Source organism: Phyllobates terribilis, unplaced genomic scaffold, assembly GCF_046119375.1.
Source record: "Phyllobates terribilis strain yellow unplaced genomic scaffold, ASM4611937v1 Scaffold_1__5_contigs__length_1240528914, whole genome shotgun sequence".
NCBI classification, from domain to species: domain Eukaryota; kingdom Metazoa; phylum Chordata; class Amphibia; order Anura; family Dendrobatidae; genus Phyllobates; species Phyllobates terribilis.
Window position 1 is genome coordinate 621,830,253 of NW_027362761.1, and position 16,796 is coordinate 621,847,048.

Below are 16,796 nucleotides of genomic sequence, written 5' to 3' on the forward strand. Positions count from 1 at the left end.
AGAGGAGAAGTATGTGCAAGTTGTCATTTTGCTGTTGGGCATTGACCTCCGATCAGGAGAAATTCCGTCTTGGGTGGGTTCAGTTTTAGAAATCTCACATTTATAATTCCTGTAGTTCAGCTAAGCAGATAGGTCATTGACTCCTGGTGCACAGGACAGGGGGAGCTGGGTGTGTATATTACACCAATTTATGGATTGTTTTGCTTAATTGTCCTTTGTAAACTGCAAATAGCAATGGGACCGAGCCCTGTGATACTTTGAGAGAACTGGTGAGGAGGATCAGGAGATAGTCCTCGTAATTTGTCAGACAGAATGGGGCACAACTAATGAAAAACTGTGCCATGAATGCCGCAAAACTCCTTAAAGAAGTTGTCTTTTCTGTCTTCAGGAGCCTACCACCCCCCCTGCCTCCTGACCTCCCAGAGGTGGTGCACTCATGAAGCCTTACCATGCTGATGTATGAGGCTTTCTGTCTCTGCAGCATTGGAGGAGCTCTGGGGGCACTGTAGCTCCAATCCATCAATCTGCCCAACTTCAGACTGCTGTGTGCAAGCTCTGAAGCAAATGGATGTTAGGACTGCACTTAATCCCAGGTGACTGGTAACCTAGGCAATGACTTGTAAACTATAGAATTAAAAAAATGCCAATTCCTTTAATAATAGAGAGGATTTTTAATAAGAGGTAAATTGCTAAGTAGTTTTTTTTTCTATTTAAGGCAGACTTTTCACCACATTTTTCATGTTGAGCTGGACACACTATGTAATAATGGTTGCAGAGCGGAATGAAACTTTTTTTTTTTTGTATTTTACCTCTTTATTGCAGAGATTTTATTGATCATAAGATTTGGCACCTATTGAGTTAACTTTTAAGAACAAGTGGGTGTTGTGATGATACAGCGTAAAATCTTAATTATGCCAGACATACTTTCTGATGGCAAGAGCAGTATACCTTTACTTTTATGTTGACTTTTTAACCTGTGTTCTTCTTTAGTTGATTAACACAAACTATTATTTGTATATCCCTGAATGTTGAGTTCTATTCATTTGGAAACAATCATGTTTACTATGCTGATGACAAATTGTACTAAAAGTCAGCTAGATGTTTATTTACAATAGCCCCTGTGATACCAACTATGTAAACTGATTAGCTCAAACAATGAGACCTGCTGAGCCATGCACCTTTACCTCTTACCTGTGACTGATGACGTTACACAGATTTAAATATAAACAGGGATGTCTGTAGTGCTGCAAGCAGAATCAAGGAGTATCAGAAATTGGAGAAAGACTTTACAAGGAGAATGAGAGACATCCTTCAGGAAAGTAGATGGATAGCATGGCATCCAAAGAGATACAAATTTGGATTTTACATGATTCTAGCCTAAGGGCACCGACCCTGACTGGAAAGATTCGTATCTGCTCCATTGACCATCAGAGAGACATGGATACATTTTGGGGAGACCAGGGTGGGACGAAGAAGTCTCCTGGCCCAATGGATATGTTGTTGAGGATTGTCATGAGGGACCCTCCGGTCGCCTGGAACTGATGGAAACTCTCGGAGAGGCCAGGGTGGGACTCTCGGGTCTCCTGGCCTTGTAACTGGACTGCTAGCTTCCTAAGCTTGCCGCTACCTTCTCTCTGTGGGGGCCCGCCAGAATTGGGGGGGAAACTGGTTGAGGTAGTCGGCCCTGGAAGTCTCAAGTTGCAGCTGTTCTATCCCAGGCAGGTGGAGAAGAAAGGGTGAGACTGTAATGTTGAACCATCTTGGGTATTTGCTGGGACTCTTCTAAGTCTTTATTGTCCGCTTTGTGGTTCAGTAAAGTATTGCCATGCTGTTTTACCCTCACCCTGTGTTGTCTGAGTAGTGTTACACCCACGAAAGACCCCGGGTCTTTACAGGCATTTTTAGAGTTTTCATTGGGGGGGTGTACTACTTCTCCTTACATGAGTTGCCCAATCATAAGCAGGCAGCAACATACTAGAGGACATGCATGCCCCCAGCACAGCTTAGGTGTCTCAGTGTGTGTGAAACAAGGTGTCATAGAAAACATTAAATTCCATAAGTCAACTCCAGAAAGAGAAAGAGATTGCATTCTACAAGTTGTCTCTAGATAGACTTAGAAGAAACGTAAAGCTCTCCTGGGTCTTTGTCTGCTTACTAGAAATTGAGAAGGGAGTTTTGCATGAACTGCATCAATCTAATAGATAGGAAAGTCATATTTTCGAAAACGTGATGAAGTGGTGAACGTAAAGCAAGGTTTCACGTCGCTGGGCATTGGCCAGGATCCCTCCAATTGAATAATGGCCTGAGAGATGAGGCTACACCTGTCATCTTTGGTCTCTTTGTAAAGATAAAATCATGCTAAAAAATATGACGGCTGTCACACTCGCCGATGACGCACGTGGTTTGTGGACCCACTGTGCCATGGGGCCGGGCTTGCCTAGGAGGGGTGTAGCTAAGCGGCTACCTGGTGTTCGCTTAAGCTCCTGATGGTGGAGTCAGGCTTGAGCTGCAGGTAGCCACCAAGTACCACTCCTAGGTAGTGTTAGTAATCGTGACTCTGTGCTCCCACCTGGGAATGGAGCAGATCTGGTGCTACGCTAGTCCGGTCGCAGGCGCCGCCATTGTCCTGACCCTGGAGGCGGAGCTATTATGCGTGCACAGAGAATGTCCCAATCTTTTGGAACATCGCGTTCTGGTGCTGTAGGATGTGTGAGGACGCGGGATGCCATGTCTCTCGCTGATTTCTCCGCTTGCCAGGCAACGCAGGACGCTGCAGTGTCTGGCACTATGCAATGGTGGGATGTTGTCAGTTCTGCTGTTCAAACTAGCAGGAAGTGGTTATCTGGGGATGATTGGGAGGTATTCAACACCTGATCATTAGGCGGGATATTTAATCCTGCTCCCTGCTCAGTCTTTTGCTGTTTATTGCAGTTCCTATGTGGTTGGTAGTGAGTGGTGCTAGCAACAGTGGACCTGGAAAGGGCTCTGCAAAAGTCCCCCTTCCATTTACTGGGAGCCTGGTGAATTGTATTTCTGTCCCTCAAGGGCTCGCCTAGCTGGGCAGCTTGTGCCAAGTGCGTCTGTGTCTTTGCTGGTTTGCTGTAAGTCTTGCTAGGTCCCACTGCACAGCGCATAACAGAATAAACAGCCATATATTAATATATATATTTATTTAAAAAAATGGATCCAGTCAAACAGCTTTCTGACCAGATGCAGGGTCTTCTGGTAATGTTCCAGGATTTGCTGGGCACTGTGAACCAGCACAGCCAGACCTTAGCTCTGGGCGTTCCCCCAGCAGGGGCAAGTTCTAACCCCAGTCCTACTGCGGGGGTCATTCCTATAGAACCTAAGGTGCCCCTGTCTGATTTTTTGGGGGGGCAATCGGAAACAATTTAATAATTTTAAGGAGGGGTGCAAATTATATTTCCAACTGTGTCCTGTTTCCTCCGGGAATGGAGGTACTCGGGTGGGTCTTGTTGTTTCCCTTCTTAGAGGGGATCCCCAGTCTTGGGCATTTTCATTACTTTCAGGTTCACCCATACTCTCGTCAGAGAGGAGTTTTTTAAGGCTGTGGGCAGATTAATGATGAAACGGACCGGGTAGCCTTAGCTGAATCCCATCTTAAGGCATGGGTTATTATTATATATTATTATAGCGCCATTGATTCCATGGCGCTTTACATGTGAAAGGGATATACATAGCACAAACAATTACAATAAATTTTGAACAATACAAGTCGGCAACTGGTACAGGAGGAGCGAGGACCCTGCCAGCGAGAGCTCACAATCTACAGGGGATGGGTGAGGATACAGTAGGTAAGGGCACAGTTGCAGGCGCCGCCATTGTCCTGACTTTGGAGGTGGAGCTACTACGCATGCACGGAGACTGTCCCAATCTTTTGGCACATCGCTTTCTGGTGTTTGTATGATGTGTGAGGACACTCTCACTGATTTCTCCGCTTGCCAGGCAATGCAGGACACTGCTGTGTTTGGCACTATGCAGTGGTGGGATGATGTCAATTCTCCTGTTCAAACTAGCAGGGAGTGGCTGTCTGGGGATGATTGGGAGGTATTCAACACCTGATCATTAGGCGGGCTATTTGATCCTGCTCCCTGCTCAGTCCTTTGTTGTTTATTGCAGTTCCTATGTGGTTGGTGGTGAGTGGTGCTAGCATTCGTTTTGCAATCTTTTCAGGGTTTTCTCATTTTCTCTTCTGGTTTCACTTTCTAGGGTTCTTGCAGAGGTCTTCACCTGGTTCTTGACTAGGCACCAGCCGCGTCACCAGACGCTAGCTGTCCGGTGACAGTAGGCCTGAGAAGGGCTCTGCCAAAGTCCCCCTTCCATTTAGTAGGAGCTGGGTGAAGAGTATTCCCGGCCCTCAAGGGCTCGCCTAGCTGGGCAGCTTGTGTCAAGTGCGTCTGTAGCTGCACCTTTGCAGATTTGGTGTCAGTTTTTCTGGGTCCCACTGCACTGCGCATAACAGGTAGTTCCCGGTACTGCAATTGCCGATACCAGGGGTCTAGTTCGCTGGACAGGGACACCGGAGCGGAGTCACGGCCAGGAAGGATCCGGAGACTGACGGAAAGTGTGGACAATGTGGATTTCGGGGATTGGTTCTCATTCAGACACACATGTCTTGGGAATCTGTTCAGGTACTGCTGACGCGGCTTCAGGGTGACGAATAAACTACACAGGACTACAAGGACAGTACAGGATAGGGAATAACTATTCTGGACTAAGGACGAGGGACCTGACAGCAACATACAGTTGCAAACCAACACTACTAACACTAAACTATAGGGGTTGCTCAGGCACCTCCCTATTGGGGAGGGTGTCTTATATACAAGATACCTCCCAGCTATTGGCTGGGAGTCCTCTTGCAGGTAAATTATTCTACTAAATGCCTCCTAGCTGATGGCTGGGGGCACTTAGTATGTGTGAGTGCTGCTCCTTTAAGAGCTGGGGAGTGCACACGCACTAGACGTGCCACCGGAAGACAGAGCGGTGTGCACAGGGAGGGAAGGAGGAGTACGAGGACGCTGCTGCAGTTGGGGCAGTGAGTATGCCGGTGCCCCCGCATGGAGGGAGGAGGTGAACCATTCGGGGGCGCCGGCCATGGACGTTCCAGAACCCCCCGTTTACAGAGAAGATGTAGCCATATTCTTTCTCCCAAACTCCCCCGACTTCTCATCAGGACCATGCTCTCTCCAAGCCACTGGAAGAAAGGTTAAATCTCTCATCTTCTGGGTCAGGGTGCTTCTCACAGACTGGACATCCTCGGAGTAGAACGGAGTGGATTTGGAAACCGGAACCTTAACTAGCTAGTCCGGCAAAAGTAACTGTCCCCTCATAAGAAACAAAGATGGACTGGGAGGACTACTGCTGGATGCTTCACAGAGAAGATCTGCAGGCCTTCTATAAAAGAGAAGCTATCTAGAGAAGCTTTGAAGAGAAAAGGCACAAGAATTAATTTCCAATAAAGTTTCAGAATGAATGTTCAATACATTTTTATATATACTATTATGTACATTTTTGGCTACAATAAAGATTTTTCTTGTTCATCTCGCTTGTACATAATTTCATGCATGTTTTGTGCAAAATCCACACGTGATGGTTAAAAAGAGAAGTGTTTTTTAAATCAGATAAACCCAAATTTTGCATACCATGTAATACATGAGAAAGCATCATCATTTATTGACATAAATTGTAAGTAAAAGCCACTGCTTTTAAAAGCCATCATGGTGCAGAGCGTGACGACAATGGAGGCTGGTGTGAAGGTCTGCTCTCTTCAGCGATGATTCACACTTTTGTCTTGGGTGCAATAAAAACTAGAGATTGGTGTAGAGACCACGTAGAGGCCTTCATGAGGGGACGTCACATCAGTCCTACTCCCTGGATTATGGTGTGGGGGCATAATATCTGGGGGTCGCACTCCTCTGGTCTTCATTCCCTGTGCACGAATAGCTTGGTGTAACTAGTAGTGCGGCTTTTTCTCCATTATCCCATGAGCCATTTTCTCACACCACCACCTCGGGGCGCATGTTCCTCATACTACTGAGAACAGCCTGTGTGGTCTAAACCTGCTCCCGTGGCTGTAGCATCTCCGGACTTGTCTCCAACGAGCACATCATTGGTCTGTGATTAATCAGGAGCTGCCGGCAGCGGATCCTGATGATTTGTACAATCAGGGGCAGAACCTTCTTCAGACGACCATTATGGACCTGATTGACAGCTGCCGAAGCTTGAAGTGCAGGGATTTCTGCACATGGCTAAAACTCCAGACTGGAGTTTTACATTTTCCATCATTTACAGATCAGTGACGTCTCCATCATCCACAGCTTCTTTTTGGTGCTGTAATTTCCACATCGAGATGTGTAATACAACGATCAAGTGATCAAAGGTTCAACACTTTCCTATAGTTCTAAGAAAGATCCAGTGGGGGACATTATAGGAGGTATATATGGGCACCAAAAACATGGAGGATGTTGGAGAAAGTATGTAAGGACAGCAAGAATGGGAGACATTAGAGGAGGTATGAAGGTACACTGTCAAGAGAACAACAGGGAGATCATGCAGACTCCACGGCTGCCACCAAATTTGTCCGAGAAACTCTCTGCTGTCTCCTATTGTCAGGACAATGACACAATTGACTGAAAAGTGATACATGAGGCCACGGCTGTTCTCACTACTAGGCCAGTTATTGGGGAGCTCAATGTGAGCGTATAGTATATACACATCCGATTCCAACAAATGGAATATATGTATATACCCCAGTACAGTCACTGCTAAACTCCACAATAACAAACCGAACTAGCTGCCCCCACCAATTGTTTATACGGGCGAATTGGACACCCGTTACAGATAGCATATGGCTTTAGGGGTGCAGTTTATTTACACAAGTTACGCCCACATACCTCCCCTCCGGTGTCTTATAACAGGGCTAATCATGGGATGTGGCTAGGTCTTTAGAAAATTATGGATTCCCCTTCTTCCATGATACCGTCACCCATGGGGGTCCCAGGTGTGAGATATTAATGCCATATTTCCTATCACTATTTTATCTATCTATAGAAAGGAAACATGGCATGGATATTGTCATCCTTCTGACCGATATTAATTTTTAGGTGCTGCCACAACCACCCAGTGATGTAAGACAATGCGTTACGTTTGCCACTTTGTAACGTTGTAGAAAAATATGTGTCTTATATCTGTGCCATTCATAAAGGAGGGGAAGGTAGGGGGTTTCATCCGAAAATAAGGGTCATGTGGAGGTCAAGGAGTGCGAGCCTTGCTTCAGTTTAATCCATGATGAAACTACTAAATGGCTTCTATAGATTTCACAATTGTATATATATATAACCTACAGCAACAATGGGGGACATTAGATGAGGTACAGTATGTAGGGACGGTAGAGAAGCTATGTAGGCGCACAAACAACAAATGCTTCCCTCTGGTGTATGATACAATTACATAACGGCGTACATTGGAAATGTGACAGATCAGTGCAGAGACGTCGTTCTCCCAGAACGGACAATCCTCTCACCAGCAGATCACTTTTCACACTGGATTATTTTGCTGTAAGTCTCTGATACATAAGATCTCCTTCTCGCAGAGTCGCGCCGTTTCCTGTTTTGAGGTGAATAATAGATGATCTATAATGTGTGATATTGATCTGAGGTGATCAGCCATAACCCGTCTGACTCTCCTAGTCTTCCATAGATATGGCGTGCCACCATCTGTAATTGTGCCCCATTCCTTCTATAGGAAAAATATATCCTTGTTCCATGCTGTATATAAATATGTGACTCTTCATCAGGCGTCAGTATGACACAAAATCTGAAGAGACCAGAGAAGGCTCGAAAGCTGCTATTTGTTCCCATCTTTTCAGTTCACCATTAAAAGGTATCGACCACGGAGGACTCTCACATTCTGTAATTTTTCCATTTCTTCTAGGCGCTCCCCTTGGCGGAATCGGTGGAGGAACAATCACTCGGAGCTGGCGAGGAGAGTTCTGCCGCTGGCAATTAAATCCTGGCATGTACCACTACAAGCCCGTGACTGAGAACCAGGTGTGTAATACTGCAGCGTGTGTATTATGCCCCAGTGTGAATTATACCGCAGTGGTTACTCAGAACCGTACTTGCATCTCTCCCTGCCCAAGGCACAACGTCTGAGTGCACTACGCCCCATGAAGGAACATTGAGTCTTGCAAATTAATGCCATGATTTACTCATTTCTGAGCAATTGTCATAGCAATTAATTGCTAAGAAAAAAGAGCAACATAAAAAGTCACTTATTGTCAATCATCAGTTATGATGCTATAAGTATAATGGTTATTGGTGGATTGGTCCAATGTGACCGACGTTTATCTGTACGTTTCTTCATTTCTGGAAATATAAAGAGTGAAAAAAAAGTGGCCATAAATATGCAATATATCACATGCCATAAATTTATACTGGCAGTGAGTATAGCATGAATATACATATATATTTATATTCATTGGTGATATATATATCCAGTGAGTATAACATGAATATAAATATATACAGTGGTGTGAAAAAGTGTTTGCCCCTTCCCTATTTCTTATTCTTTTGCATGTTTGTCACACATAAATGTTTCAGATCACAAAACAAATGTAAATATTAGACAAAGATAACACAAGTAACACAAAATGCAGTTTTTAAATGAAGGTCTTTATTATTAAGGGAAAAAGAAATCCAAACCTATAGGGCCCTGTGCGAAAAAGTGATTGACAACCCCCCTAAGTCATAAATTAACTGTGTTTTACCACATATTTGAGAAGTTAATTTTCCCTAGCTACAAACAGGCCTGATTACTGCCTCACCTGTTCTCAATCAAGAAATCATATAAATAGGACCTGCCTGACAAAGTGAAGTAGACCAAAACATCCTCAAAAGCTAGACATCATGCTGCGATCCAGATGACTGAACGTGAGACGACAATCATTTTATAGACAATCATCTTGCCTATCTTATACGTAAATGTGACTTTCATCTATTTAGCATATGATTAGTTATGCAGATTCTTGTCATGTCACTGCATTGTTACTGTTTGCTCCTGAAAATCTAAATTGTAATTTTTATTATTTTGTAAATCCGCCTTTGGCTTTCACCACTGCCTGAATCTTTCTGGACCTGCTCTCAATCAGATTCAAACAAGTCGTGACCGAAATCTGATCCCGGGTCTCTTCTACACGTTCCCAATGTTTGTGCAGACTGGTCGCCTCACTTGGGATTGTATACAGCTTTTTCTTGAACTCTACCCACAAGTGTTCAATTGGGTTGAGGTCTGGAGACTGTGGGGGCCGATCCAGCACCTCTACTTCATTGTCATTAAACCTCGACGTATGCTTTGGGTCATTGCCCTGCTGGGAAACTATGTCGTTCTTTTCATACCCATAGTACTTGTAGCATCAGCGTCTCTGCCCCCTGCCAGGCCGAGACGCCGTCCCCCTTACCGCCACGCTCCTGGTCCGGCGTCTTCCGGCCTCCCTGCTGCTGCTGCTGGTGCATGCAGCTTCCCGGGGACTGTGCTTAGTGCGCGCGCGTGCTCCCTCCCTCTTAAAGGGGCTGCACGCGCCGTCCTAAAAAGTCCCCGGCCAATGGCCAGAGGACTTTCCCTATTTAAAGCACCTCCTCCAATATGGAGGGGCCTGTGCAAGGTTGTTGCTCTGTGATTCTTACTGTTGCTTCAGCCTTCAGGTCCCTCTGCAAGTCAGTCCTGTCCGCCAGTCTGTTCTTCTGTCCAGTCCGCCAGTCTGACTACTATCCAGCCCGACAGTCTGTCTACAGCCCAGTCTGTCTATGGGCTATGCCCGCCTGCTTATCTGGAAGCACCTGCCTGTTACCTGCCGTGCCCGCCAGCCTGCTTACCTGAAAGCACCTGCCTGTTACCTGCCGTGCCCGCCAACCTGCTTACCTGGAAGCACCTGCCTGTTACCTGTTGTGCCCGCCAGCCTGCCTACCCGGAGCACCCATCTAGCTATCAGCCGAATCAGCCTGCTTGTCTACCCGGACCACCCGCCAGCCTGCCTGCCATGCTCATCCGATGTACCAGTCAGTTCCTGCCATCTGACCCGTGGGAGTCACCTGCTCTCATACAAGGTCGGTCCCAGATTGGCACCTGATCCCCCTGCTCGTTCCCTCCCTGGTTCACGCAGTCGATTGAGCCGCCGTGCGACCTTGGTCAGGCAGAGTAGGTACTTAGTCACGCCCCTCTGGTCCCTCCTTGCACCGCAGCACAGAGGTTCCACCATCCGGATCCGTAACAGTTTGCACGGGCCATGGAAGCCGGTGGCCCCCAGGCTCCTTCGCTCTCTGACCTGTACCAGGAGGTTTCTCGTCAGAGATCCCAACAGGAAACTATCCTGACCTACCTGCGGTCTGTCAACACTCGACTGGACACGCTGCCCACCCCATCTGTGTCCGTCTCTAGCCTAGCGTCACCCGCTCCGGCGGCGCCTCAGCCTACTAGTGCCATGGCATCCGGCTCTGGCCCCCAGCTCTCTGCGCCTCCACGTTTTGGTGGTGACCCCGTCCTATGTCGGGGTTTTCTATATCAGTGGACGCTGCACTTTGAACTCCTGACACATCAGTTTCCCTCCGACCGGGCCAAGGTGGCGTTCATCATGTCTCACCGGGGAGGCATTGGCATGGCTAAACCCTCTGTGGGAGAGAGGGGATCCCCTGATTTCTGATCTTCTGGCTTTCCTCACTGCCTTCCGGAAGGTCTTTGATGAGCCCGGACGAAAGACTTCTACTGCCGCCTCACTTCTCCGTCTCAGCCAAGGGAGTCTCACCGTGGGCCAGTATTGTCACGCTGTCTCTGTATACTGGAGGTAGGGGGCCTAAGCTGACCCTAAGCTGGGGCCCTGACTAGTCCCTCAACCTGGAGGTACTGTTAAAGGTACAGAGGTCCAGACCGCCAGCGTAACCCCTACCTCCTGAGGATCCCTGCACCTAAGTAATCTAGTCCTGAGAAGGACCCCGATCACAACAAAAGGGGACAAGTAATAATATGCCCACACACAGTACTTAGATGAACGAGACAGTACAAGGGAAAAACCAAAACCACCTTGCATACAACAACTACACAACTACAACAGAGGGAACACCAACGGGAAAGGAGATAAATGATAAAGCGAGGAAGGGAAAAAACACTCCAAATACACTTATCTCAGAAACTCCAAACACCACGATCCGCTCTGTTAGTCTGAATGAAATGCTTTCACCGACACTTCCCAAACAGACCAGCAGGCATTTGAAGGAGTCTCACTACAGCAGTATTGATTGCAGCTGGGCGAGGCTGAACCTCGTCTAGCACAGAGAGAGAGAGAATTAACTCCCTCACTGCCGAAAAACACAAAGCACCAACAAGTCAGCTGCGAGAAGTCAGGCTGTGTACTCGTGACGATCTTCGTGGCGACACACCCGTGACAGTACCCCCCCTTCTACGAGGGGCCTCCGGACCCTCAGGGCCAGGTTTATCCGGGTGAGTCGTGTGGAAGGCCCGAACTAATCGGTCTGCGTTAATATCCGACGCAGGAACCCACATCCTCTCCTCAGGACCATACCCTTTCCAATGAACCAGGTACTGAAGGGACCGGCGATTAAAGCGTGAATCGATGACCCTCGATACCTGGAACTCCAAGTTACCATTGACCACCACTGGAGGGGGGGGTAAAGGTGACGGTACCACCGGCGCCACATACCTCTTAAGCAACGATCTGTGGAACACGTTGTGAATTTTAAACGTAGGGGGGAGGTCAAGACGGAATGCCACCGGATTAATAATAGAACTGATTCTGTACGGCCCGATGAACCTGGGACCCAGTTTCCAGGAGGGAACCTTAAGTTTAATATTCCTGGTAGACAACCATACCCGATCGTTCACACTTAGGTCCGGACCAGACACTCTCCTCCTATCAGCCATACGTTTGTATCGGTTCCCCATAGTATTCAGATTCTTCAGCACCCCTCTCCATACTGAAGCGAGTGATGAGGAAAATCGTTCCACCTCAGGAACCCCCGAAGAGCCCCCCCTACTGAAAGTACAAAACTGGGGGTGAAAACCATATGCCCCAAAAAACGGGGACTTACCAGTGGACTCGCTCCGCCTATTATTAAGAGCAAACTCTGCCAGAGGTAAGAAAGAAGCCCAGTCCTCCTGGTTCTCTGACACAAAACACCGGAGATATGTCTCCAAGCTCTGGTTCATACGTTCCGTCTGACCATTGGTCTGAGGATGAAAAGCCGATGAGAATGACAAATGCATCCCCCGCCGTGCACAAAACGCCTTCCAGAACTTGGACACAAACTGAGACCCCCGATCAGACACCACCTCGGAGGGTACCCCGTGAAGCCTCACAATCTCCCCAATGAACACCTGCGCAAGAGTTTTAGCATTAGGGAGAGCCGGAAGAGCGATAAAATGTGCCATCTTGCTGAACCTGTCCACTACAACGAGTATGACCGTTTTACCCGAAGACGGAGGGAGGTCCGTAATAAAGTCCATAGACAGATGAGTCCAAGGACGCTCCGGGATCTTCAAAGGTAAGAGGGCCCCAGACGGACGGGTATGTGAGGTCTTAGAGCGCGCACAAACCCCACAGGACGCGACAAAAGTTACCACCTCCTTATGTAAGTTAGGCCACCAAAACCGACGCGAGAGGAGATCCACAGTTGCCTTACTCCCCGGGTGTCCTGCAAAAACTGAGTTATGGTGTGCCTCGATCACCTTTTGTCGCAACTGATATGGAACAAACAGTCTCCCCGGAGGTCCAACAGGGGCGTCCCCCTGAGCCTCCAATACCTCCTCCTCCAGCTCAGAGCATACTGCCGAAACCACCACCCCCTCCTGAAGGATAGGAATCGGGTCGTCCGTATTCCCGGCCCCAGGGAAACTACGAGATAAGGCATCCGCCTTTACATTTTTTGACCCAGGACGATATGTAACGACAAAATTAAACCTGGTAAAAAACAATGACCACCTAGCTTGTCTGGGATTCAGACGTTTCGCGGACTCCAGATATAGCAGGTTCTTGTGATCGGTGATGACGGTGACCGGATGGACTGCCCCCTCCAAAAAATGGCGCCACTCCTCAAAAGCTAACTTAATGGCCAAGAGTTCCCTATTGCCGACATCGTAATTCCTCTCAGCGGACGACAATTTTTTAGAGAAAAAGGCGCACAGATGCCACTTACCAGGGGACGAACCCTGTGACAATACTGCTCCCACCCCTACCTCGGAAGCGTCTACCTCTACAATGAATGGCTGTGACGCATCAGGTTGAATGAGTATGGGTGCCGAGGCAAAACATTTTTTCAAGGAGGAGAATGCTTGACAAGCCTTGTCAGACCACCTAGAAAAATCCGTCCCCTTTTTAGTCATGTCTGTGAGAGGCTTAACCATGGACGAGAAATTACGAATGAACTTCCGGTAATAATTAGCAAACCCCAGGAAACGTTGTAGTGCCTTAAGATTCTCTGGCCGATCCCACTCAAGAACTGCCCGCACTTTCCCAGGGTCCATACGAAAACCGGACGCTGAAACCAGGAAGCCTAAAAACTGGAGTTCCTGTACGGCGAACACACACTTTTCCCATTTGGCATACAGTTTATTATCCCGCAAGATCTGTAACACCTGCCTAACGTGCTCCTGATGAGACACCAGATCCGGCGAGTAAATTAAGATATCATCCAGATATATGACAACAAACTGTCCCACCAGGCGGCGAAAAATGTCATTAACAAAGTGTTGGAACACCGCCGGGGCATTAGTCAGACCGAATGGCATGACAAGGTTCTCATAATGCCCCTCCGGAGTGTTAAACGCCGTCTTCCACTCATCCCCCTCCTTCATCCTAATCAGATTGTACGCCCCCCTGAGATCCAACTTAGAGAACCATTTGGCGCCCACGATCTGATTAAAGAGATCGGGAATAAGTGGGAGCGGATACGGATCTCGGACCGTAATCCGATTAAGTTCACGGAAATCCAGGCAAGGGCGTAGGCCTCCATCTTTCTTCTTAACAAAGAAGAACCCCGCAGCCACCGGTGAAGATGAAGGTCTAATATGCCCCTTAGCCAGACTTTCTGAAATACAATCCTTCATGGCCTGCCTCTCAGGACCAGAAAGGTTATACAACCTAGCTTTAGGTAACTTGGCCTCAGGGAGCAGTTTTACAGAACAGTCATACTCGCGATGAGGAGGTAGTTCCTGACACCCTTTCTCCGAGAATACATCCTCAAAGTCCGCCAGAAATGGAGGTAAGACCCAAGGAGTAACCGCACCGATGACCGTGTTCATGCAGTTTTTATTACAGAATTTACTCCATTGGCTTATCTCTCTGGTTTGCCAATTAATAACCGGGTTATGCTTAGCTAACCAAGGAAGGCCCAACACTATAGGAGTGGGAAGACCCTCCAACACGTAGCAAGACAACAGTTCTTTATGTATCGCCCCCACTTGAAGTTTTACGTCATGCACAGCTTGCAAAAAACTTCCCTGACCGAGAGGCCTGGCATCGATCGAGAATATGGGGATGGGTTTAGCCAACTCACTCAATCGCATACCTTGAACCCGGGCAAACCGAGCATCAACCAGATTAGCCCCGGCCCCACTATCCAGAAGAACAGATATCCTCTCAGTTCTCGTACCCACCACCACCTCCGCCGGTACGAGAAACTGAGACGAACCTAGGGACGAAATACCTACTCCCAGATTGCCGTCCACCACACAACCTGGGATCAACAGTTTTCCGACGACTCTTCACTCTGCAAGGGACGGGATGGACACCCCCCAATAAAATGTCCCTTTCTCCCGCAGAAGAAACACCTTCCTGTCTTATGGCGCACCACCGGTCCCCTCCCCCGAAATGATGTCCCTCCTAATTGCATAGGCTCCTCTGGACTGACCAGGGGAACCACCATATGAGGGGACCTTGTAGGAGGTGGAGTCATCACAGGGGGTAGAGTTATCCCGCACCTCTCCTGAAGCCGTCTGTCAACGCGAATAGCAAGGGCCATAGCGGCTTCCAGTGACGCGGGAGAGTCATACTGTGCCAACACATCCTGTAATTTGTCGGATAAACCATGACAAAACTGGCTCCTAAGAGCTGGGTCATTCCACTGGGTGTCCGTGGCCCACCTACGGAACTCCGAACAGAATTCCTCCGCCGGACGATCTCCCTGCTGGATCCTACGTAACTTAGACTCAGCAAGGGAGATCCGATCTGGGTCATCATATACGAGTCCCAGCGCAGCGAAAAACCTATCCACTGACTGGAGAGCCGGGGAGCCCGGGGGAAGAGAGAACGCCCAAGATTGTGGGTCCCCTTGTAGGAGCGAGATGACAATTCCCACCCTTTGTTCTTCACTCCCTGATGACCGAGGCCGCAGCCGAAAGTACAACTTGCATGCCTCCCGGAAAACAAAAAACTTGTCCCGCCCCCCAGTGAACCTGTCAGGGAGAGCTACTTTAGGTTCTGGTCCGGCTTGCTCCTGAGGATGCAAAACCTTGGACCTAACGTCCGCCAGCTCCATGGACAAACTCTGCAACTGCCGAGCTAGACCGGCTACTGGATCCATGGTAGCTGGAGAAAAACTAAGTGGGTCGGTGAAAATGTCACGCTGTCTCTGTATACTGGAGGTAGGGGGCCTAAGCTGACCCTAAGCTGGGGCCCTGACTAGTCCCTCAACCTGGAGGTACTGTTAAAGGTACAGAGGTCCAGACCGCCAGCGTAACCCCTACCTCCTGAGGATCCCTGCACCTAAGTAATCTAGTCCTGAGAAGGACCCCGATCACAACAAAAGGGGACAAGTAATAATATGCCCACACACAGTACTTAGACGAACGAGACAGTACAAGGGAAAAACCAAAACCACCTTGCATACAACAACTACACAACTACAACAGAGGGAACACCAACGGGAAAGGAGATAAATGATAAAGCGAGGAAGGGAAAAAACACTCCAAATACACTTATCTCAGAAACTCCAAACACCACGATCCGCTCTGTTAGTCTGAATGAAATGCTTTCACCGACACTTCCCAAACAGACCAGCAGGCATTTGAAGGAGTCTCACTACAGCAGTATTGATTGCAGCTGGGCGAGGCTGAACCTCGTCTAGCACAGAGAGAGAGAGAATTAACTCCCTCACTGCCGAAAAACACAAAGCACCAACAAGTCAGCTGCGAGAAGTCAGGCTGTGTACTCGTGACGATCTTCGTGGCGACACACCCGTGACAAGTATGCCATACATTTCCGTACCCTCGCATATGAGCTTGCCTGGAACAACGAGGCCCTGGTGTCCACCTTCTGGGAGGGTCTTTCCGGACGGATCAAGGATGAGCTAGCCGGTCGTGACATCCCTTCCACCCTGGACGACCTGGTGTCATTAGCTACCCAGATTGACATCCGATTTTTGGAACGAGCTAAGGAGACTACCCGGGAGAGAAAATTTCCGCATCTCACTCCTGTATTCCAAAAGCCTGCCTCCCAACCAGAAATTCCCCGGGAACGCTCGCCTGAACCCATGCAAATTGACCAAACCAAGATGGTCAAGTTTCGCCAGGAGACGCGCCGAGCCGAAGGGAGTTGCTTCTACTGTGGTAGTAAGGAGCATCTGATCCGTTCCTGCCTGGTGAAGCCGGGAAACTCCAGTGTATAGGACCGCTCAGAGAGGTCATCCTAGGCAAGAGTAAATCCTCTCTGTCCTTGACTCTATCTGTTTCTATTTCCAGTGGAGAGACCCGCTTCTTTGAGACCGCCCACC

At 48.3% G+C, this 16,796-nt stretch overlaps 1 protein-coding gene across 2 annotated transcripts in view; it reads left to right on the forward strand.

The window, feature by feature from the left end:
* GBA2 (glucosylceramidase beta 2) overlaps positions 1-16,796 on the forward strand; it is a 287,622-nt gene that overhangs the window by 149,361 nt on the left and 121,465 nt on the right. For both annotated transcript variants that reach the window (XM_073684438.1, XM_073684445.1), the window contains one exon: positions 7,954-8,069. In XM_073684438.1, coding sequence (XP_073540539.1) covers positions 7,954-8,069 — 116 coding nt within the window. The remainder of the gene's footprint in view (positions 1-7,953; positions 8,070-16,796) is intronic.